General features: G+C 38.8%; 1 protein-coding gene across 1 annotated transcript in view; it reads right to left on the minus strand.

Annotated features, from left to right (window-relative positions):
- abca12 (ATP-binding cassette, sub-family A (ABC1), member 12) overlaps positions 1–23,454 on the minus strand; it is an 84,277-nt gene that overhangs the window by 43,365 nt on the left and 17,458 nt on the right. Inside the window, 27 exon segments of the mRNA XM_016520190.1 lie at positions 241–405; positions 915–1,082; positions 1,460–1,590; positions 1,725–1,801; positions 2,443–2,651; positions 2,851–2,957; positions 4,033–4,136; positions 4,423–6,846; positions 7,817–8,028; positions 8,164–8,334; positions 10,375–10,517; positions 10,647–10,777; positions 12,281–12,402; positions 12,582–12,649; positions 12,795–12,907; positions 13,646–14,320; positions 14,465–15,128; positions 15,249–16,138; positions 16,301–16,975; positions 17,118–19,301; positions 19,490–19,604; positions 21,016–21,146; positions 21,309–21,517; positions 21,655–21,819; positions 21,910–22,040; positions 22,134–22,264; positions 22,837–23,006. Of these exon segments, the coding sequence (XP_016375676.1) occupies positions 241–405; positions 915–1,082; positions 1,460–1,590; positions 1,725–1,801; positions 2,443–2,651; positions 2,851–2,957; positions 4,033–4,136; positions 4,423–6,846; positions 7,817–8,028; positions 8,164–8,334; positions 10,375–10,517; positions 10,647–10,777; positions 12,281–12,402; positions 12,582–12,649; positions 12,795–12,907; positions 13,646–14,320; positions 14,465–15,128; positions 15,249–16,138; positions 16,301–16,975; positions 17,118–19,301; positions 19,490–19,604; positions 21,016–21,146; positions 21,309–21,517; positions 21,655–21,819; positions 21,910–22,040; positions 22,134–22,264; positions 22,837–23,006 (10,485 nt within the window).

Genomic DNA, 23,454 nt, shown 5'->3' on the forward strand with positions numbered 1-23,454 from the left:
TAAATTAAATTAAATTAAATTAAATTAAATTAAATTAAATTAAATTAAATTAAATTAAATTAAATTAAATTAAATTAAATTAAATTAAATTAAATTAAATTAAATTAAATTAAATTAAATTAAATTAAATTAAATTAAATTAAATTAAATTAAATTAAATTAAATTAAATTAAATTAAATTAAATTAAATTAAATTAAATTAAATTAAATTAAATTAAATTAAATCAAATCAAATCTTACACTGTGGAACTCTTGGTTGGCCACCAGGTTTAGTTCTCCTATGTTTGTCAGGTATTCCTGCAGTTTGTTAAGGGCAGGTACCAGTTTGTGCATTATGTCCGTAAAAAACTTCACCATCTCTAGCATGATTCTCACCAAATCCTGAATTTCTTTGGACAACACCAGCTGCAACAAAATATCATAGGGCTTTTAGTAAAATTATTGGTATATTGCATGATATAGTTATTTTTTTCTGGAAAATAAAAAAGTTTATGTACGTATATTAAAAATATAAAAATAAGTGGCAATGTCTATGTCTCAATAATTAAACACTTAAACACTTTTGAATGAAGTAATAAAAAATATATAATTTGATTATTTTTCTCTCTTTACTTTAAACTTAATGGAAGCAAAAGATTATTTATAATAAATGGCTTTTCATAATAAACAACCGGTACAGCAAATTCTTGAATAGCTAACAGTGAGATCAGGCTGCCCCAGCCCAGCCCCAATCTAACCATACAGAGAAGAATCCATAATAATAAATGCATAAAACAGCAAGCATTATTATTTAGTTTCATAGTAACTATATGCAAAACATTTCTTGTATTAAATTAACTACAACAGAGAGACGCAGCCTTTCTGTTTCATTGGATGTACAATATATACAATACATTTTGTGCCCAGCTCTTTACCCTGAATAAAGCCGCCTTCGTGTCCACATGACGAAGAAAGATAACCGTGATGCTGTACCATTCATGTGACAGTTCACAGAAAGTGCTGAAGATCTCCTGCCCTGTAGGGTCCAGTTGCAAAGACGAGGGGTCTGAGCACTGGTGCAGGTTTGCCAACCATGCCAAGATCTGTGAAGAGGGGAGAGATGACAAACAGAACACATTATAATAAAAATGCACTCTACAAGACTTCACACTGGTGAGAGACTGAGATATATGTTATTAAAGCATATTGTGCAAAAGCAGCTTCATCACGAATAAAGCCCGATACAACCCTCTGTGAGCAAGGAAAAGGCAACCATGGCAATGAAAATGCTCAATGTTTAGGTAAGATGAGTAGGATGGGGAAAAAATCCTTGGGAGGAACCAAGACTCAGCAAGGGGAGCCCATCTTTCTCAGTATAAAGGGATTCAAATTTTTTTTTGTTTCTGTCTCACACTGTGTGAAGCCATGGTTTTTGGACACATCTTGATCCCCTCTTATGTATGCATGAGTTGTGTTGTACCTGCATGTTGCTTCTGGGTAGAGGGTAATCTAATAGAGCCTGAAGAATGCGAGGGGGAAAGCTGGTATACCGCTCAACATCCTGAACAAACAGTGTGGCATTTTTCAGCAGCTCTAAAACTTTCACTTCAGCTGTCAGAACAAAAGACAAAAGACAAGTGAGAGAGCATGGCAAGGTTGAAACAGACTGATTGGACCACCATCTGATAGCTAAGGAACACTTGTGTTTCCGCAGTTCTTTTGCTTGAAGCGACAGCGGTACCTACCTGGAGATGTAATATTGATATTAAGAGTTTTCAGAGTTGAGACGTTGAAGCCCACAATTTGAGAGAGAGTTGATGTCCTTTATAAAAGAGAGAAAGAGCGCGAGCGATTAAAACTATGAGTAGAATTCCTGGACACAAACTGTTCAAAATGTGTAACATAATTATACAAAATGTTTACATAAATATTATTTATATAAAATGTTTTCATATAAATAGTTATATGAAAAATAATATTATGACAATATAATAATTATCATAAATAATACTAAATTAAATGGAAAACAGTGATAAACAGTAACATCTAATTTCATTAAATTTTGTAAATGTATTTTAATTTAAAAAAAAAAAGACATGTAAACATCTGATGAATCTGTGAATAATTTTTTGAAAATTATTTTGAATTTGGGGTTTTGAACTGATTCACTAAAATGAATCAGACTTTCCAGTGTTTCATATGAAGAAGAAGTGGGAAAAAAGTGGAGTGAATTTGATCACTACCACAGTTTGCTCAGCTTGAAGTTGTGCATGCTAGAGAATGTTACACTAACAGCACATATTGAAAAAGTAGCTTGTTACTGGAAATGCTACATTGTTTAAAAAAATTTAAAAAAAGGATTTCACTCTACTAAAAATAATTTCACTCTACTAAAAGTTACTCCCCAACATACATAATATAAGCTGCAACAACAAGGTTGAAGGCCATTATAGAAAACAGTACCAGTCCACTTCAGTGTTGTAGGTGCTAGGGTCTCCAACAAAAGTCTGGAAAATCAGATCATAGATGTCGGAGCTTTGGTTCACCAGGTTGGTTGTGAGCACATGGAAAGCCTGGATTGTGGGAACAACAGTGTCGCATAGCAGTCTGGGGCCCAGAGGAAGAAAATTGGTGATCAGCTGCACAGAGGCCATGTTTTCCAGAGCGCACACCTACATTATCAGAAAAGAAGTTGGCTTCAGAATACTTGAAATATAAGATACGAGTCATATGGACTAACAATTTGTCCTTCTGTATTCTTTTTGTAACTCGGTATGGCATGAGCTTACCAATAAGTGAATAGTGACAAGATTTTTGCTGGCATATTCTTTAAAAAGAAAAAATGTATATCTAAACCATCAAAAATCTCACCTTAGTTAACAGGTGGTCCAGTATTATGCCCGAACTCTCATTCGCCCAGTTGGCTGAGCTTAATTCAAAGGCGGTGTTTAGCACTTGAAGTAGAAGATGCAGATTTTCTGCAGAGAGGTGAGAGAAATGGAAGAGGGAAAACATAGATCAAGCTTTTGCTTTAACTTAAATTCCCTACAGGCATCATTACTTGCACCTAACTCCACTTTCAGGCCAACCTCACAGTGCAGCAAGCAGCAAATGATCTAGCAAAGAATCTCCCCTTAGAAATGAGACATTGAAAGCTTTATGGTGCCGTGTGCTGATTTAGATCTGACAGCACTTACATGTGCAACACCTTAAGCAATATAAAAGATCAGACACTTATGAGGGAAATTAAATGCTCAACAAGACATCAGCTTTATTAAAGAAAATATAAAGCAAACTGAGATGCTTAAAAAGCAGCTTATCAATGAAAATGAGGGAGTGCTGCAAACAAAGAAAGTGAGGAATAAAAACTGTGGATCTCCAGAGGGGGAAAAATGGTGTACTCTTGAATAGGATAGTTCATCTAAAATCTATCTTATCTGATAAAAAAAAAATATCTGTAAAACAAGATAACTTTATTTCAGAAGAAAAAGTAATACTTGACACTTGTTTTCAGAGCATACAGAGCATATCTTAATTAGGTTTATTATTTTACCCCAATGTTAAATTATTTTCTTGCTTAAAGCACAAACATCACTAAGTTTAGTTAAATCTATGCCTAAAACAAAAACAATTGGAATAAATTTAAGGTTTACAGAAAATACTACTTGCATGCAGGTTTGGAATGACACAAAAAAGTAAATAAATAAAAAATGACCATTCAAATTTTTGGGTGAAGTAGTCATTTAAATAGACTGGGTTGATAATATAAAAGAGAGTAGTGGATAGGAAAAAAGAAACATTTGCTATTTTAAAGAGCACAGGCACTGTAAAAGGCTTTCAAACTCTGTCTGGCCACATGCCTCCTGGCTGAATATTGCAGAAAGCTGACTTCAACAAAAAGAAATTATGCAAAGAAATAATTATGTATTCACACGGCTTAATGCAAAATACTTATATGCACTATATGCAACTGTGGGCGCATAAGATTGTGGAAATAAAACCCCTGAATGAACAGTGTTATAGGTCAGTAGATTTGCGAGATGATTTATGTACCTTGGGATTCGTTGGCCAGACTTCTCATGATGGACTTAATAAGAGAAGAATACTGCAGGTCTTCTGGAAGGCTATTAGCGAGGTTTGTCAACAGCACAGGCAGCCTATGTAAACAGAAAAGTTTAATTAACTAACAAAACGTCATTCTTTCTGCTGAGTTAGCTTTATCATAATGTACTACTATGGATTATGATCATTTATTTTCATGAACCTAAGAATGTGTAAGAATGTGTTCTTTTCAGAGTCATAAATTACATTTCTCTGAAGAAGCAAGCAATTATGCAGGGTAAATGCCATGTAATGAACAAGAAAAAGAGATGGAAAACTGGGCCTTGTTATGAGCTCATAACCAGAAACCAGCCTTGGGAGCAAAACCTCAAAGAAACTCACTTGTCAGTCCAGTTAGAGTCATTCATCCCCAGCAGATGGCCGATATTCATGCTAGAAGCCCCCAGCACTATTTTGGGGAGTTCAGACTCCACACTGCTGCTATTGCCCAGCGAGATGAGATTTTGGATGGTGTGCAGTAGCTGCTGGGTAATATCAGCCGTTTGGGTGAGAGGGTTTTGGTCTGCCTGGATGATCATTAGGATTCTCTTAAGGGTCTGCTCTAGGTCACCTATAATGCTGCTGGAGGAGTTTGTGTTCATGTGGTGCACCATGGCCAGAAGGTTGTTGACAGAACTTACTACTTGAGATACAGCCCCACTGACATCCCCAAAGGTGCTGGTGTCATTAAGAACAAAAGATATTGTCTCCATTAGGTTGAGTGTGATATTGATGTATGGCCGTCCCTCAACAGGCATTATCGAGTATATGGAAGATGCAACCTCACTTAAAGAGTTCACTGCTTGTGAGATTTGGATAGGGGAACCGGATAACATAAGGCCTTGGTAGAGACTCATGGACACTTGATTAGACACGGTCATGAAGATGTAAACAAGGCCATCTGGAGTCATACGCGTGGATGTCAGATCATAAGTAATGTTTAGAGAGTTAAGAAGAGACTGTGTAACCAGCTGGGCGATTTCTGGGAAGTGGGATGTGATTTCTGCAGTGCTGGATACTTTAGAGAGGGCAGTGAATAGAGCCGATTTGATAGCAAAGAGGTACATGTGCGTTTCCTTGGGAAGAACGACAACCATCTGATTGAACGTCTGGGTCAAAAGCATCTCCCTCTCAGCATTACTGCTCAGGCTATAGTTTGACATGGAGAGGTTGAATAGGATGTGGGTGACCATGGCACTGCTAAGGATTAAGGGATGGGTGACCTCTTGAACATATTGTCCATTTGGAAGAGTTGTAATATTCGAGAGGGCAAGAACATGGTTTAGGGAGTTAGAAATCTTGCTGGTGGACATCATGACTTTTTCTATGTCTCCGGGATATGCCTCGAGCAATGCAAAGGCTTGCAGCATTTGTCCAGATATGTTGAAATACACAGCTACCTCTCCAGAGAGAAGTGAGGTGAAGGCTTCTGCAGTTTGATTAACGGCTGCCAAATAGGATGCTATGCTCATCTGCGACCCTGGACTGGAAAACGAGCCAATTAAGTTTTGGAGAATGCCAGTGACCTGAGGGCTGATGTCCTTGCTTTCTTCAAAGTTCTCGGTAAGGATGCTGTTGAGCGCCATAAGGAATTGGATCGCAGTGTTGGTGCCATTTCCATCCTGTGAGATGATATTTGACACCGAAGCTTGAAGTTGTTGGGCCATGTGCTCGATTCTTTGAGGAATGTTCAGAGGTGGCTGGTCGGATAGCACCATGGCCACGTCAATTGTTCTTCCTAGGCTCTCTGCAAGTTTCTCTACTTTATCAAGGTCCTGCAGACTCCACCCTTCACTACCGATGTCCATGAACATCTCCAAAAACTGCTGCCCATTGCTAGGGAGTGTCAAGTAGGACAGCACATTCAGAGCTGTGTCAATGGTTTCCTCCTGACTTGTGCTTCCAGTCATTTCTTTCAAATAACCCTTCAGGATGACACCCAAATCTGGATTTGCAAAGAAAACATGGATAGTCTCCATAATTTCAGTCGAGGTGGGTGGAATGGAAAGAACTTCAAGCAAAGCTTGGTAATCGATGTCAAGAAGATCAAGGAAGTCATCCACTGGCTCTCTCTGTACTTTGCTAGCAATTCTTCTGGCATTTCTTGTGTGGGACACAAGACCTTGCAGGTTCTGTCCCTGAGCAATTTGCATTTTAAGTGGGCTTAGATATTGTTCCACAGGGTCGAAGAGGTCACTGGTTAGTTTGATCTGTTTCAGCATGTACAAAACATTCCCAAAAAGGTCAATAAAGGTTTCTGAGAAGCACGGCAGTGGCATCTTGGTTAAGGCATCTCTTACTATCTCGTATAACTTGCGCAGGATCTCCAAGACAAAATTTAGCCTAGTATCTTGAGTAGTAAACAGCCAGTTGAAAAATTCAACAGTTTTCCATAGGGTGCCACTTGTATCTTCCAAATACAGAACTTGCTGCATTACTCCATAAAGGGTAGGCCAGTCTCCCAGCAATCCCGTACCAATGATTTGCTGGATAACCTCTTTTATTAAGCTGTCAACTGTGCTTCCATTTGGGTTCATAAATATGTCTCCACTCAGGATATAATTAATGGTTTCCTTTGTAAAATTCATTCCAGTAAGCGTGATCTCCAGAGCCTGCATGATGATCTGAGGGCTTGCAGTTGAGTTCTGGAGGAGATTGCCGTTCTGGAGGATGACCTCTATAGTTTTTCCAGCTGCCTCGACGTATGGCGCCATCCAGGGAGCTTCGCTCTTAATTTGATCCAGAGCCATTTGTACTGTGGAGAGACTGATGAATGAGAGAGAAATTAGTACTGCATGTTCACAAAAAAAGTTACAAAATAATAAAAATGGCTCTTTAAGGATCCATTAATAGCTGGATTAAATTATGTACTGTTATGCATAAATGTGAAAGATTACGAACCATTACAGTCCAAGATACTTAAATGTAGAGTTGATGGGAACATTTATGAATTTTTAAACTAGATTACTTATATTTAAAAGCTGCACAACATTAGTCCATATTTCATGTTGATTTTGCTCTCCATTTCAGCGGGCACTCACATTATATTAATAGAATTGAATGGTTATAATAGACTTTATTTATAATAGACCATTTCCATCATGTTTCATCATCAATGATCTACAGCGGGTGCATAAATGTTTCTGCAGTCTTATGTGATTGTTTCACCCAGATATGCACAAATGCATAATTTGATTCCTATCAGTAGTCAGTTCATTACAGGGATGAGCACATAAAGCAGAATCAATTTAAGAGCAGGGAGATAGAGATAACAGAATAATAGACACTACTTTATCTGCTCAAACCTGTTTGAAGCAAAGGAGTCAAACTGAATAAATCAACCTTAATGCAAATTTAATTACTCATACTTAGTTTGTTTGCATGATTCCAACCCCTGGTCCTTATGGGTAATGACTGCAAATCTCTTAGCAAATTTGAGAAAGTATTTCAGTAATATAATCAGGCTCGTGATAATGTCGAGGTATAATGGGAGTGTGAGTGCGGGCGAAATTGTTGCACACTTTTGTTGTTGGCAATTTAGTCAAGCTATACAGTTTGAAGAATAATGGTGAAAAGCTCAATAGTGTTTATCTTTATAAAAGATCTTTCTCTGTTATAAGACTGCCATTTGTTTGCCATTAAATGAACAAAGTGGTATGACTTTGTAATATGACTTGGGGCATGTATCACAGTAAGAATATATGTTAGTGTAAAAATGACTCCAGTGCATTTATACCTTTGGTACAGCTGCATCTGGAAGAGTTGGACATTCCAGTCAGCCTGGTTTGTTATTTCTAGCACTGAGAGGTTGGATAGCATTGATGTATGCAACAGGACTTCTGTAAGGTGATTGCTAGCAAAGGTACTGTTCAGGATCGCCCCATAGAAAGTCTCCAGTGACTCTGCCATCATTCCTGCAGTGGCGTTTATCCATAGAGGGTTCATTCCCTGTTTAGAAACACAGAGGAACAGTCTAAATCAGTCTTTAGTGCACACTACCATCTAGTGGTGATGACACATGATAGTTGCATTTGAGAGCCATAAAAAAGGCTGTTACTGTAAAACTGGAACTTATTGTCTCACCGTCATATTAAAGGCTGGAGCTGGTTTTTCATAGCTTACTGCTATGACTGGCAGTAGGCTGATGTTACACCACAAAGCAACAGTGTCTTCGCTTATTCCAGCACCAGCTCTGACATCCTGCCATATGTGCTGCACGTAGCTGCAGTTCAGGCTCTGACCCCCCAAACAAGCCTGAGGGGTGAGCATCAGAAAAAAGATAATTATCACACTACTGTCTAACAGAGAGATTACAAGAGCAACAGGATGGCAATGAAACTTTTTTTTTAAGTTTTTTAACAATTTACTATTTAATACTGGAGACAAGATGTCGTCACATTCACAGAGACACAAGAAAAACTACACACAGATATCCTCAGTTTGTCAGGGTGGCAAAAAGTTTAGACCATAGTTCATACATTGGGCCCAAGGGAAGGGGAGGGGGACCCATTCATGATCTTGTTTTATGCCTTGTGAATTCAAGTGATGTGAAAATTGATACTATCATAGACAAAGCATTCACTGAACATGTTGTAGGGAAATAGGGATATATGACTCCTGCCAGGATTTGAGCATCTGTTGTCAAAAGGAAACCAAATTCTCTCTAGGGATGAAAAGCAGCACCTAATGCGCGCTAGGTAATGTAGGCTAGCTGTTTATCTGTGATTAATACACTTCTTGGCACACTGAGTGGGCCTTTTGGGCCAAGGTTGTTGAATTCATTTCAGAACAAATAAGAAGTCAGAACATTTACCAAATACATTTAGTTGATGCCTGTGCCTGTTTGGAAACACACAAAAAGCTAATTAACAACTAACACCAGGGGTTATGCAAGATCCAGTCTCCTCGATGCCTGATCAAAAACATAGTATGTTACTATGATATCTTGTCTTTACTAATAAAAAGAGATTTTCTTAACCAGATAGTAACAAATTCCCATTATTTTGTGGCTTCAGTTACTCTTCGGTCAGCATAATAGGTAGCAATCAAGAGTACCCAGAAAAAGTAGTCTCAGCCACTGAAATTTTGAATTCAAGTTTAAAATCAAGTCATTTGAATTGGCTAGTGGGATGTCGTCTTAAGGGGAACCACTGTAAAACAACTGATCATACATACAACTTTCCATTTCGATTTTACACTGCCATGCTTCCATAATGTCACTCTTTCTTCTGCTGTCACTAAGGACTTCAGCTATTTTAAGCTTAACCCACAACAAACACATTGTTGGTGAGAACACAGTATCATACACATGACTTTGCTATTGATGCAGTATGTGTCATAACTAAGAAGGTCAATCATTTCTCAACAATCTTCAGTGGGATTATATAGCAATGTCAGGGTCTGGCGTCTGGTGTTTCTCCCTCTCACCACCAGAGGTCGCATTTCCCATCCTCCCGGACTCCGTTACCTTCACTCCACTCACCTGTTCTCTCATTACCTTATTATTGATTAATTTGTCCCAGCTGTTTACCTGATTGCCTCTCCCTTATAAGCTCCCTGTGTTTTCTGTTCTGGGCTCGTTTGCCTCACATAGGTGTCGGTGCACGCCTTTGATTTGTGGCGGTGTTATTTTTTTTATTTTTGTGAATTATAAATAAAGACCCCCATCTGCCTGCACTTGAGTCTTCGCCTCTTTCGAACCGTGACAAGAAATTCCAGCTCACCAACCCTCTATTGTATGCAAAAAACAAACAACGCCACCAACAGAGATGTACAGAAATGGAGAGGAAACATGGGAGAAGGTGAACGGTGCAGGGGAGGAAAAGGACCTAATTCAATTTGTAAAATATTTTTAGAATGCATTAATTATTAAATCAATAAATAAACAAGCAGAAATACTAATAGTAGATGCATATGGTTCGGGTTTATTTTATAATAAATATGTGGCTATATTAAAGCTTCCCCTTAGTGCTCTTGTCTTATTCTCCTTTTCCGTCTCCAAAACTATTCTGCTTGCAGGTGATCGGAGGATAGTGCGTGCCCTCCCGCTTTGTTACAGTTTGATGATTTTTGTAAAATAACTTCTGTTTTTGTTCTTCAAGCTCAGAGTGGTTTGAGTTTACTATGTTGTAGGCTCATTTATTGGTAATAAACAATTGCTAATAAATAATATTGATGATAATAAATAATATTGGGCTTGTTTTTGAAGCTGCGGTTGCTTATTTATCTTGTGAGAGTTGGCAACACTGGTCTGTATAATTCCACCACATCAGTAGATAGGTATGTTGTTCTAACCTGCAGAGCAGCTTCTGCAGTTGACAAAAGGGCCTGTGGCACTCCACCAACAAAGGACTGGGAAGTGAAACTGCTTGTGTTCATAACATGAAAAATGCCAGACAAAAGGTTGGACAATGGCTGCTGGAGGACGTAGAGGAGCTCTGAGGAAAAGAAAGCAATTGCATTAGACGCATACGGTTCAGATCTGAAAGAAATTGTCCGTAAACATGAACACCTACTCTGCAATTCTTTTGCAGCTGTATTCAACAGTAAGGCTTTGCTTTTCTCACCTGTTTGTGCCTGCATGTTGTGAGCACTGTTGACAACGGCTTGCTGAATTGTGGACACGACAGACGGCAATGAATCCCACATTGGAGTACCTTTGAAGGTTGAAAACAGAGCAGCCAACATGTCCTCCAACCTGTTGTTTAACAAACAGTCAGATTGACATTCAAAACTGAGAGTCAACAAGAAATATATTTTTTTTTAATATGTATGCTCACTGGTTTGATTCTCAGGGAATGCATGCATTAAAAATTTATATATAGCTTAAATTCTGCCAAATGCATAAATGCAAATATATGTGTGATTTTAAATATATTAATGCTCTGGGATTCTGAAGAACCTTCTACATCCTGAGTAATATGGCAGAATTTAATCAGCTGACTTAATCAGCATTCCATTAAAAGACTAAACAACTCAATTTTGGTAAGGACTGTCACTCCTACTGATTGTTTGTGCTGAAATTGTGAGGTGACAGACTAATCGACTGCCTCTGACATTTCTGCCACCACTTTCGTAATTTAAAAGTGATTTAAGTGTGGAAAAACCCCAAATGTTTGGCTATAGAATTATCATAGATAACATTCAGCTTTTGCGATATGTGGCTTTGCATTAACCAATATATAAAGAGTTTGGTTCCAAAACGCTATAAATCCATTATTTTTCATATTGAAACTGTTGAAAATACACAACATGGTTAATCCACATATGACAGCCTCTGAACTTGGTCAATAATAATCTTATATACAGGCACTGGACTAAAAAAATACATTCAATCAGTCATCACTCCCAAAATGAATTCAACGGGTCATCTTGTTAATGCTATAAATTTCAGCAATAAAAGAAAATTTCATCATGAACAAGAACATGAACAACAATATCACATTAGACCACAGAAATTCCAAAATGGCATTGCCCTTACATTCAACTTCCGAAAGTGTATTCATCTTTGCCATGTTACATTCATTTAGTTGATTAGTGCTATACGCTGTATTACCAAAAACATAAATGGCATTAATAAAAACGCTTACACTGACAAGCTACGCAATATCGCGTTCATAATCGAATGCGACTCATCTGCGATTATGAACGCGATATTGCATACATAGTGATCTACGGCTCTGTGTATCCAAAAGTACAAAGTAGATGAGGAAAACTAGGATGCCACGTGTATTCAAAGTGTCGCCATTACTGTCTAGAGTGCGTGGAATGATGCGCTGTGATTGGTTGTTACTGTTTACAGTGCGTGGAATGGTGCGCTGTGATTGGTTGAGCGGATATATCGCATTCTGCAGAGAAGGGAGACTGGCGTTTGTCGCGGTTTGGAAAGAAAGGGAGAAAACATGACAATAACTCGGCGGATATCGTATTTTGCGTAAAATTAAAAATGGACTTTTCAATACCGACCATATACAATACTGATTTTGGCGGAAACTCAAATTTTTTTTTTTAAATGGCGTTTATCGTGTTTTGGAACCAAACTCTTCATATATAACGTACTAATGTATCAGCATTCATTTCAAACATTCAAACATGGTCAAAGTTGTCAGAGAATCTGAGAGTTATGGCCATCTCTCTGATTCTCTTGACTATATAAATGAAGCTTTCAACAAAAAATCAAATAGTGGGATGCCAGCCTTACTTGTCAAAGGTCAGCTGGTCAGCACTCCCGGAAAGGATCTGGACCAGAACGCCTACAGATTCTGTGACAGTCTGGACGGACTCATTCATGAATGGTGACATAGTGCCCAGAAAGACTGCAAGCTGTGACATCACAAAAGAAGTTGACAATAACACATTTATGTTTGTGTGTGTATTATATTATTTTTATCCCTGCAATAAATCAACACATATCATAATATGGAGACATTTTCCTGTCAAAAGATTTGTTGGTTGTGAAGGACCTGTCAATAACAGGCCTTTGAGAAATAAAAGCAATTTACCTGTTCTGTTATTTCATTTAGGCTGCCAAGACTGAAGTTTCCTAGGTTGTGCCACATGTTTGTATATCCTGTGAAAAATATAGAGTACATATATCTATGACAACTTGTTTGAATAAAAAAGAAATAAGGCTTTAAAAGGTTTTATTAATATATGGCCACACTAACAAACTGTTTTTACAATGAACCCCAACAAACACCATACAGTAAACTTGCCTTCATTTGAGTTTAGAATATACTCTGTGACCTTAAGAATCACAGATATGATGGGCTGAGCTGTGTTGTTTGATGGCAGGGAATTCTGAAGCTCTCTCATCATATTCACAATGCTGAAAATGAAAAAGAAACACCAACTGTCATGACCTGTGCATACACAAATACAGGTACTGCATATACACTAAAATTCAAAAGATTAGGGTTAGTTTTTGAAAGTCTCATCAAGGCTGCATTTATTTGATCAAAAACAGTAATACTGTGAAAATGTTTTACAATTTAAAATAGCTGTTCTTTTTTATATATATATATTTTGTAATTGTGAAATATATTTCTGTGATGGCAAAGCTGAGTACAGCAGCTGTTGCTCCAGTCATCGGTGTCACATGATCCTTCATAAATCATATGTAGATTTGGTGCTCAAAATCATTTCTTATTATTATAATTGTTGAAAACAGTTGTGCTGCTTAATATTTTTTGTGTAAACAGTGATACATTTGATAAATTTTTGTCAGCATTTTTCATGAATAAAAAGTTTAAACAATAGCATTTATTTCAAATAGAAAGCTTTTTGTAACATTATAAATGACTTTATTGTCATTCATTTTTTATCATTTTAATGAATCCTTGCTGAATAGAAGTATTTATTTATTTTTTTAAAAATCTTACTAAACCTTAACTTTTTAATGATAGTGTAGAGGGATGGATAGATGGATAAAGAGATAAAAGAACAGAGCTCTTTGTTTTTTGTTATCTACTGCATATTTACAGATCTCCTTCTATATATATATATATATATATATATACACTGTAGAAAGCAAGAGTGGCAACAAATATATAGCCCCTACACTCACAGTTCATTCCATTGATCAAATCCAGCAGGCTGGGAGATGTTATTCAGATAGGACAAAATGCTGTTTTTAATGGGAACCAGCACCTCAGCTACCTCCGCTGGTAAAAGAGTATGAATCACTGCATCTACCATCTGGATAGTGTCCTGTGTGAGTGTGCTAGCTTGGGTATAGCTCATATTGGAGTTTAGGATCAGCTGAAGGGAACCGTTGAACGCACCAAGAATATTGTTAACCACATCCTGAGGTAGAGCTCTGGTTTCATTAGAAATACTCTCCAGAACCACTCTGACTGTGCTAATGACAGCTTCTGTAAAATTTTCACTATGGAGACCACCATCAGTGCTAGACACATGCAAAGCGTAGGTTAGTGTCTGAGACACCTGCTCAGCAACAGCCAGGAAGGCTCTGTCCTCAGGGGAGAGTAGGGGAGCCATGGCTTGCAAAAGTTGGTCAAGATTCACTCCAGCTCCTGCAAGATCTACAGAGCTAACATTCCCCTGGAAGATTCTGTCAAGTGCAATTGTCAGTTGTTGGTTAATGATCCAGTCCCTGGTCAAGTTGCCTTCATTTGAGCTCAGAAGGTTTTTTGTGACCTTGATTATCATTGATATGATGGGCTGAGCTGTGTTGTTTGATGGCAGGGAATTCTGAAGCTCTGTCAACACATTCATAATGCTGAAAAACAAAAAGAACATAAGTACAACTGTCATCTCTCCTACAAAATACATACAGTATATATATATAAATATATAATTAGAAAGTGAGAGTGAAACAGAGAGAAAGAACAATACTCAACAAATACATAGTCTCTACACTCACATTTCATTCCATTGATCAAATCCAGCAGGCTGGGAGATGTTATTCAGATAGGATAAAATGCTGTTTTTAATGGGAACCAGCACCTCAGCTGCCTCCGCTGGTAAAAGAGTATGAATCACTCCCTCTACCATCTGGATAGTCTCCTGTGTGAGGGTGCTAGCTTGGGCATAGCTCATATTGGAGTTTAGGATCAGCTGAAGGGAACCGTTGAAAGCACCAAGAATATTGTTAACCACATCCTGAGGTAGAGCTCCGGTTTCATTAGAAATACTCTCCAGAACCACTCTGACTGTGCTAATGACAGCTTCTGTAAAGTTTTCACTATGGAGACCACCATCAGTGCTAGACACATGCAAAGCGTAGGTTAGTGTCTGAGACACCTGCTCAGCAACAGCCAGGAAGGCTCTGTCCTCGGGGGAAAGTAGGGGAGCCATGGCTTGCAAAAGTTGGTCAAGATTCACTCCAGCTCCTGCAAGATCTACAGAGCTAACATTCCCCTGGAAGATTGCGGCGAGTGCCATTGTCACTTGTTGGTTAATGATCCAGTCCTTTGTCAAGTTGCCTTTATTTGAGGTCAGAAGGTTTTCTGTGACCTTGATTATCATTGATATGATGGGCTGAGCTGTGTTGTTTGATGGCAGGGAATTCTGAAGCTCTGTCAGAGCTCTTTGTTTTTTGTTATCTACTGCATATTTACAGATCTCCTTCTATATATATATATATATATATATACACTGTAGAAAGCAAGAGTGAAAGAGAGACATAGACAGAATACTTTGGAAACAATACATAGTCTGTACTTACACTTCATTCCATTTGTCAGGTCCAGAAGATTGGGAGATGGTCTGCAAATACGCTAAAATGCTGTTTTTCATGGGAACCAACACCTCAGCCACCTCTGCTGGCAAAAGGTCATGCATAGCTCCCACTAGCATCTGGACAGTCTCCTGTGTGAGGTGGTTAGCTTGCATGAAATATATATTGGGGTTCAGTATCAGCTGAAGGGAACCGTTGAAAGCACCAAGAATATTGTTAACCACATCCTGAGGTAGTAAAATGCTGTTTTTAATGGGAACCAGCACCACAACTGCCTCCGCTGGTAAAAGAGTATGAATCGCTCCCTCTACCATCTGGATAGTCTCCTGTGTGAGGGTGCTAGCTTGGGCATAGCTCATATTGGGGTTTAGGATCAGCTGAAGGGAACCGTTGAAAGCACCAAGAATATTGTTAACCACATCCTGAGGTAGAGCTCCGGTTTCATTAGAAATACTCTCCAGAAACACTCTGACTGTGCTAATGACAGCTTCTGTAAAGTTTTCACTATGGAGACCACCATCAGTGCTAGACACATGCAAAGCGTAGGTTAGTGTCTGAGACACCTGCTCAGCAACAGCCAGGAAGGCTCTGTCCTCAGGGGAGAGTAGGGGAGCCATGGCTTGCAAAAGTTGGTCAAGATTCACTCCAGCTCCTGCAAGATCTACAGAGCTAACATTCCCCTGGAAGATTGCGGCGAGTGCCATTGTCACTTGTTGGTTAATGATCCAGTCCTTTGTCAAGTTGCCTTTATTTGAGGTCAGAAGGTTTTCTGTGACCTTGATTATCATTGATATGATGGGCTGAGCTGTGTTGTTTGATGGCAGGGAATTCTGAAGCTCTGTCATCATGTTTATAATGCTAAAAAAGAAAAAGTACATCAGTACAACTGTGATAATTCCTCCAAATATACATACAGTACACATACACACATATATATATATATATATATATATATTAGAAAATGAGAGTGAAATAGAGAGAAAGAACAATAAGCAACAAATATATAGCCTCTACACTCACAGTTCATTCCACTGATCAAATCCAGCAGGCTGATAGATGTTATTCAGATAGGATAAAATGCTGTTTTTAATCGGAACCAGCACCACAACTGCCTCCGCTGGTAAAAGAGTATGAATCACTCCCTCTACCATCTGGATAGTCTCCTGTGTGAGGGTGCTAGCTTGGGCATAGCTCATATTGGAGTTTAGGATCAGCTGAAGGGAACCGTTGAAAGCACCAAGAATATTGTTAACCACATCCTGAGGTAGAGCTCCGGTTTCATTAGAAATACTCTCCAGAACCACTCTGACTGTGCTAATGACAGCTTCTGTAAAGTTTTCACTATGGAGACCACCATCAGTGCTAGACACATGCAAAGCGTAGGTTAGTGTCTGAGACACCTGCTCAGCAACAGCCAGGAAGGCTCTGTCCTCAGGGGAGAGTAGGGGAGCCATGGCTTGCAAAAGTTGGTCAAGATTCACTCCAGCTCCTGCAAGATCTACAGAGCTAACATTCCCCTGGAAGATTGCGGCGAGTGCCATTGTCACTTGTTGGTTAATGATCCAGTCCTTTGTCAAGTTGCCTTTATTTGAGGTCAGAAGGTTTTCTGTGACCTTGATTATCATTGATATGATGGGCTGAGCTGTGTTGTTTGATGGCAGGGAATTCTGAAGCTCTGTCAACACATTCATAATGCTGAAAAACAAAAAGAACATAAGTACAACTGTCATCTCTCCTACAAAATACATACAGTATATATATAAAAATATAATTAGAAAGTAAGAGTGAAACAAAGAGAAAGAACAATACTCAACAAATATATAGCCTCTACACTCACAGTTCATTCCACTGATCAAATCCAGCAGGCTGATAGATGTTATTCAGATAGGATAAAATGCTGTTTTTAATCGGAACCAGCACCACAACTGCCTCCGCTGGTAAAAGAGTATGAATCACTCCCTCTACCATCTGGATAGTCTCCTGTGTGAGGGTGCTAGCTTGGGCATAGCTCATATTGGAGTTTAGGATCAGCTGAAGGGAACCGTTGAAAGCACCAAGAATATTGTTAACCACATCCTGAGGTAGAGCTCCGGTTTCATTAGAAATACTCTCCAGAACCACTCTGACTGTGCTAATGACAGCTTCTGTAAAATTTTCACTTTGGAGACCACCATCAGTGCTAGCCACCTGTAGAGCGTAGGTTAGTGTCTGAGACACCTGCCCAGCAACAGCCAGGAAGGCTCTGTCCTCAGGGGAGAGTAGGGGAGCCATGGCTTGGAGGAGATGTTCAAGATCCTTCCCAGGTGTTGTGATATCTACAGAGCTAATTTCCCACTGGAAAGTTGTAGCAAGTGCCGTCATTACTTGTGGGTTAGTGATCCACTCCCTTGTCAAGCTGAGGTAGGTCATGATCTGACCTTCAATTTCAGCAGGAATACTAATGTTCATTGGGGAGCCTAGAGAATTGTAGAACGCCTGCTGGATCTCAAGATTTCCTTTAATCAATGCCAGCTCACCCTGCAGCATGGTCATGATTGTACTGGCAACTTTTACAAGATCTTCACCTTCCAGAGGAAACCTCACATGGGTCAAGTTCTGGATCTGATTCATTGTTAGAGTCACCATATCTGCTTTTGCAGTGATGAGTGCCACCTGCATTTCAATCATGCATTTCAGTTGATGGAGAATCTCTGCAAACATACTGCCACTGGTGTCATTTCCAAGCTTGTTTAAATACCACAGTGTGATTTCTCCATACACCTTCTGTGCATACTGCCCCTGCACCATCAATGTTGAATTAATGGTGTGGTATGGGTATTGTTCTCTGAATACATTTTTCAAGAGGTCTTCCAGAATGTTGAGCTCATTTGTAATATCAGTGATGTTCTCTACATCAAGACCCTGAAGGTTTTGTCTGATGGCTGACAATGTTGTTATCAGCACCTCTTCTGTCAATGCAAGTGGGCCAGATCCAGAGATGGACATGTTATTTAGCTTCTGATACTCTACCGCAGTGATGTTAAGCCAATCTTTAAGAGTCATTTGAGTGTTCTCTGCCACAGGTATTACTCCAAGTAAACCAGAAGCAGTCTGGATGAGCTGAAGGATGCATTCGACCTGTCCATTAGCAGGAGGCTTTTGGGGTGACTGTGTGGTTTGAGTGTTCACGCACTGTGGGATTTGAATGGCCATATTCAGAGTCTGCAGAATGGCTGCTAACCAATTAGAATGAAATACAGAATTGACTTGTTCTAATTCAGAAATGGTGAGATTGGAGGCTTGTAGACTTTGACTGATGTTGAAAATAGGAGATGCATAAGCCTGCTCAAGAAGATATTGAATCTTCCTGGAAATTTCCATTGAGGCTTCCGCTGGCCGGGACATGTTCCATGGCAGAAGCAAAGCGAGCACATCAAGCGCAACAGGGAGAGTCATGTTACCCCAAAGAGGTGTTATTGGGATGGTGATATTATTTCCAAATACAAGCATTGCACCAAGATTATCAATGACATTCTGGATATCAGCTACACAGTCCTGGCCAAGAGCTGAACAGATCTCTAGATCTCGAATGAGATCATGAGACTTATTTAGCCCTGCTTCTAACTGATACTGCTGCTCTGGAGGCAAGATGGCTCCAAGTTGGCTCAAAATTGCTTGAAGAACTGCAAAACCCTCCTCTATGTTTAGAATCTGGATGGACCCATTGTTCAAGACCTGAAGGACGCCCATGATGACTGGGTGCATGCTGGTTGTCTGGGAACCTCCTGACAACAGGTTCTCTATCTGCCCCAGTCCAAGAGCCGCCATGATGTCGTTTAAGAGCTGAGTGTCAAACTGCTGTGTGGAATCAATGTTCGAGAGGAGCTGAATTTCTTTATCAACTGTATTAATGAGGTTCAGCAACAAGTCTTTTAGTGAAATGTCACTACCAAGTAGCTGACCAGGTAGGCCATTGGCAATGACTTGCTGCAAAAGTGCCAAGTAACTGTTTTGGAGGAGAGCCACTGTCCCCTGGAGAGGTCTAAAATCAAATGAAAAAGGTGGAATGTAAGGTCATTAACTATAATAAAATAATCTATATTGTATCACCAATGGGACTTTTTATGTAATTTGATACATTTTGAAAATCAAATATGCACGTAGTAGTACAGAAGTTGAATATAAAATTACTTTGGCATCAATAAATGTTTTGCAGTAAATAATCACTACCTTAATAGGCTGGCAGGTTCTCTTGACACTTTAGAGATCAAAGAAAAAATCAAAGGAACAGCTGTTTCCCAGGTAAAGCTGGTCTGACAGGTGAAGGCAGGAAGGGTAAGAGTGCCTGTAAAAACGTGTGCACAATTCATGGCATATTATTTATAGTATGGTTGAAATAAATAAAATACTGATCATGCAATAACTTTAGTGATTCTACTATGATGTTAACTGATAAGTAAACTGGATATGATTACACTTTGCTGTACATTGTCAATACAAATGTCATATCAATAAAATTGGCAACACTTTACAATAAGACTTACATTTTTTACTTTAGTTAATGCATTAGGTATCATGAACAATTATATGATTTTTTTCAACAATTTTAGATTTTTCAGCAGTTATTAATCTATGTTAAATTTATAATAATAATAATAATAATAAAATTACATTTTATATATATTATATTATTATTATGTTAAAGGGGTCATATGACGTTGCTAAAAAAGAACATTATTTTGTGTATTTGGTGTAATGCAATGTGTTTATGCGGTTTAAGGTTAAAAAACACATTATTTTCCACATAATGTAAATTTCTGTTTCTCCTCTATGCCCCGCCTTTCTGAAACGCGTCGATTTTTACAAAGCTCATAAATTTGAAAAGCGAGGTGTACGCTGATTCCAGCTATCCAGCTACGCCAGCTATCCAGTGCGTTGTGATTGGCCGAATACCTCAAGCGTGTGACGGAAATGTTACGCCCCTTACCATACTGTGATGCCGTGTCCCGGCGCGACGAGGTAAAACCAATAAAACCCATTACAAACGAGGCATTTGTAGCATCCAGTGGGGACATAATTACTGATTATAATGACTTATACTGTCGTTTTACGCGTTGCGTTGCATCGCGCCACATAAACATAAAACGTATTTACAGGCTGTGAGTCAGCATTATTTGTCAGAAAACCGACATTGTAGGCTACTCTCCAAGGAAACAGTCCTCGTCCTCCGTAAAATGTGTTGCACACACACGAATATATGGCTTAAACTGTTCTGGAACAGTGTTGTAAATACAACTTAACCACTGATTATTAGTCGTGTCCTCTTTTGGAAGACCAAACAAAGTAATTTCGCTTTCACAACGAAACACACAGCGTCTACACGACATGGCGGCGGCGGAAACAACAATACTACAGCGAGAGTAAAAGTTACGCCTTCTTTCTTTGCGCATACATTTGGGCGGTGTTATGCAACTCTTCCCACACAGTGACGTAGAACTTTAGTCTTTGCAACTTTAGGGATCTTATCTATTCACAAACAGCTTGTAACACTCCAAAGAGAAAGGAAAACTTGAAATCGCATCATATGACCCCTTTAATATATAGTAAAACAATAAAAACATTCTAGATTTAAAAACCATGTAAAATGATTTCTCATTGTTATAAAATTAACAACAATAACTGTTAACAACAATAATCAGATGTTAAGAACCAAAGCCTACTGATTTATGAAAGATTCACAATTTTTTTATACTCACAGTTTGGTGATGCAGTGGCATTAGGTTGGTAGGTCAAAATCCAGTAAGCCATATGGAAATATGGTTCCATGGAGGGCCACAGAGAGCTGTTCTCTAGTGAAGAACCCATGTTCTCAAATGTGCCAGTAACCCTTTTTCACAAGAAATTAAAATACAAATAAACACATAAAATGAGTTTAATATGTGATAAAGGTACTTAGCTAGGCAAATATGTTTCTACAGGGACTGTTATAATTCTCAACAAGTAACATCCTTGTCACATAGTAGTTATTGACAAATAGTAGGTTTCTGACCTGGTCAACAGAATCTGGGATAATCCAACTGAAATGTTCCCTGGGATCCAAGCTGCAAAATAGTCCTCATTAAGCTCAGTTTGCAATTTCTGGAGGGCAGTGACATACTGAAGGGAGGTTGTGTATAGACCGTGCCACTCTGCCATAAGTATTGAGGGTGTGACATTGTACATTACAGTTCCATTCACTACACCAACCAACTGTTGGACCTGTGAAAACACATTTAGTTTAGGTGGTACTATAATCATTCATTTCAATTTTTTTGTCAGATAATATGTTTTTTTGTTTTGTTTTCTTGTCAAAGTTTGAAATATTATGGCCATCTGTTCTAAATACACCCCCTTACCTTCTCATTTACTAGCAAAAGTGATATTAACAGCATTTCCTCAAGACGTGTGTCATTCCCAGCGCAAACTAGAGTGCCCCACAACTTAAGGTTTATAGAGCTGTAGGTTGACATCCAAGCCCAGGGAGCAGAAAGGTCTTTGCAGCTAGTGTGACCCTCTAGAACCTGTATGAAAACATTAGAGAACATCCAGTGTGACAGATGAAGACTTTAATGAAAACTACAAAAGCGCACACCTAAACTTTTTTAACCCACCTTGGCCACAGTTTGCACAATAGAGTCCATGGCATGGTCAGCCCAGGCATTAGCAAAGGTCTCATTCTGCATTAGAGAAAGGAAGGCCTCCTGGACATACTTGGCATCCCTCAGGACCTCATCAATGAATGCTGTTAAACAGATAATGATAATTCAGGTAATCAGTTTGTCAAGCATTGGAAGCTGTTTGCATAGCGTAATTCTCTGCACATGCTGATACATACGTAGCTGTACTTCCATTGCAACTCTTGCCATCTGCATTGATGAATGGCCAGCCATCATAAAAGTCTGAATGTATTCCCAGCCAGGCATGCCTTGTAGAAAATCAAATGCTGAATTGCTTAATCCGAAGATTCTGAAGGGGAAAATGATAAATAGGTTGGATTTCAGGTTTACCAACTTTAATAACGAGATGTCAGATGAACCAGCAGGAAATGGCAGTGAGAATTTAAAAAAAAACAAGAACCTGTTGTACAAGAACCTGGTTTATATTTATATATTAATCCATTTTCATACAATAGGTAGTGGACTAATACTTTGACAAATTCTCTTGATAAACATTAGTTTGATTGATATAAAAATCCTCCTACCAAAGTTAAAAACAACCTACATCCTGGAAGTAAACTCTATGGTATCTATGCCGCAAAGTCATCTGTCACATTGAATAATCAAACCAGATTTGGCAGATGCCATCAAAGCCAGGTTGCACGACATGCACTCATCCTCAAAAACCACAAGCAAATCTATGTAAGGTAAGTGAAAATTCAACCCATAAAATACAATAAATTTGGGTTAGATACTGTGTTGGGTCATCACTTGATGTGAAATACAGAACCTGAAAGAAAACTGTACTTGTTACAGAAAAACATTTAATTACTGCATCAAAATTCCATCTAAACAGATGCAAAGTAGTCTGGGTTGACATACAATTGTTCCCCCAGGCTCTGTGGCTGAGCGTCACTGCTGCGCTGGGACCTGCTGTGTTTGAGAACAGCATCCAGGCTCGATGGAGACACTAGGCCCAGGAAGCTGCCGAACACGTCTTTAGTGAAGGCCAGGTCAGCTGAGGCAGAGGTCTGACGCCAAGCCAACAGTACCTGTAGGGATGAGACATGAAGATGTTACTGGTATGGGCATTTACAATATTAAAACAGCATGCATAATTTAAATGTAATGCAGAGTAAAAGACATATGCAAGTGGGTTTGTTCCAAATATAGTATGTAATATTTGTATGTAATGGTCAGTGTGACAGTCCTACTAATTACTCTGCATGCTATTTGTCACATACTGCATGACTTCTGAATGCAAAATCATGGTGATTGGATATTGTTGTGGAGTTCCATCTGTGTCGAGGGGAATATCTAATTGGCGTTCCCTGAGAACTGCTGCATATACATGCTTTTTTTTAAATCAGTCTCAGTGCAGCTAGCATGCTGTTTTGTGTTTAGACTGAGCTGGTTTCCTAACATGCGCAGCAGATGTTTGTGTGTTTTCCCACAAGACAGTAAGTAAGGAGGAGGAACCGCAAATGAGAGTTTCACACC

The sequence above is a fragment of the Sinocyclocheilus rhinocerous genome, unplaced genomic scaffold (assembly GCF_001515625.1).
Source record: "Sinocyclocheilus rhinocerous isolate Xijiao unplaced genomic scaffold, SAMN03320098_v1.1 scaffold449, whole genome shotgun sequence".
Lineage (NCBI taxonomy): Eukaryota > Metazoa > Chordata > Actinopteri > Cypriniformes > Cyprinidae > Sinocyclocheilus > Sinocyclocheilus rhinocerous.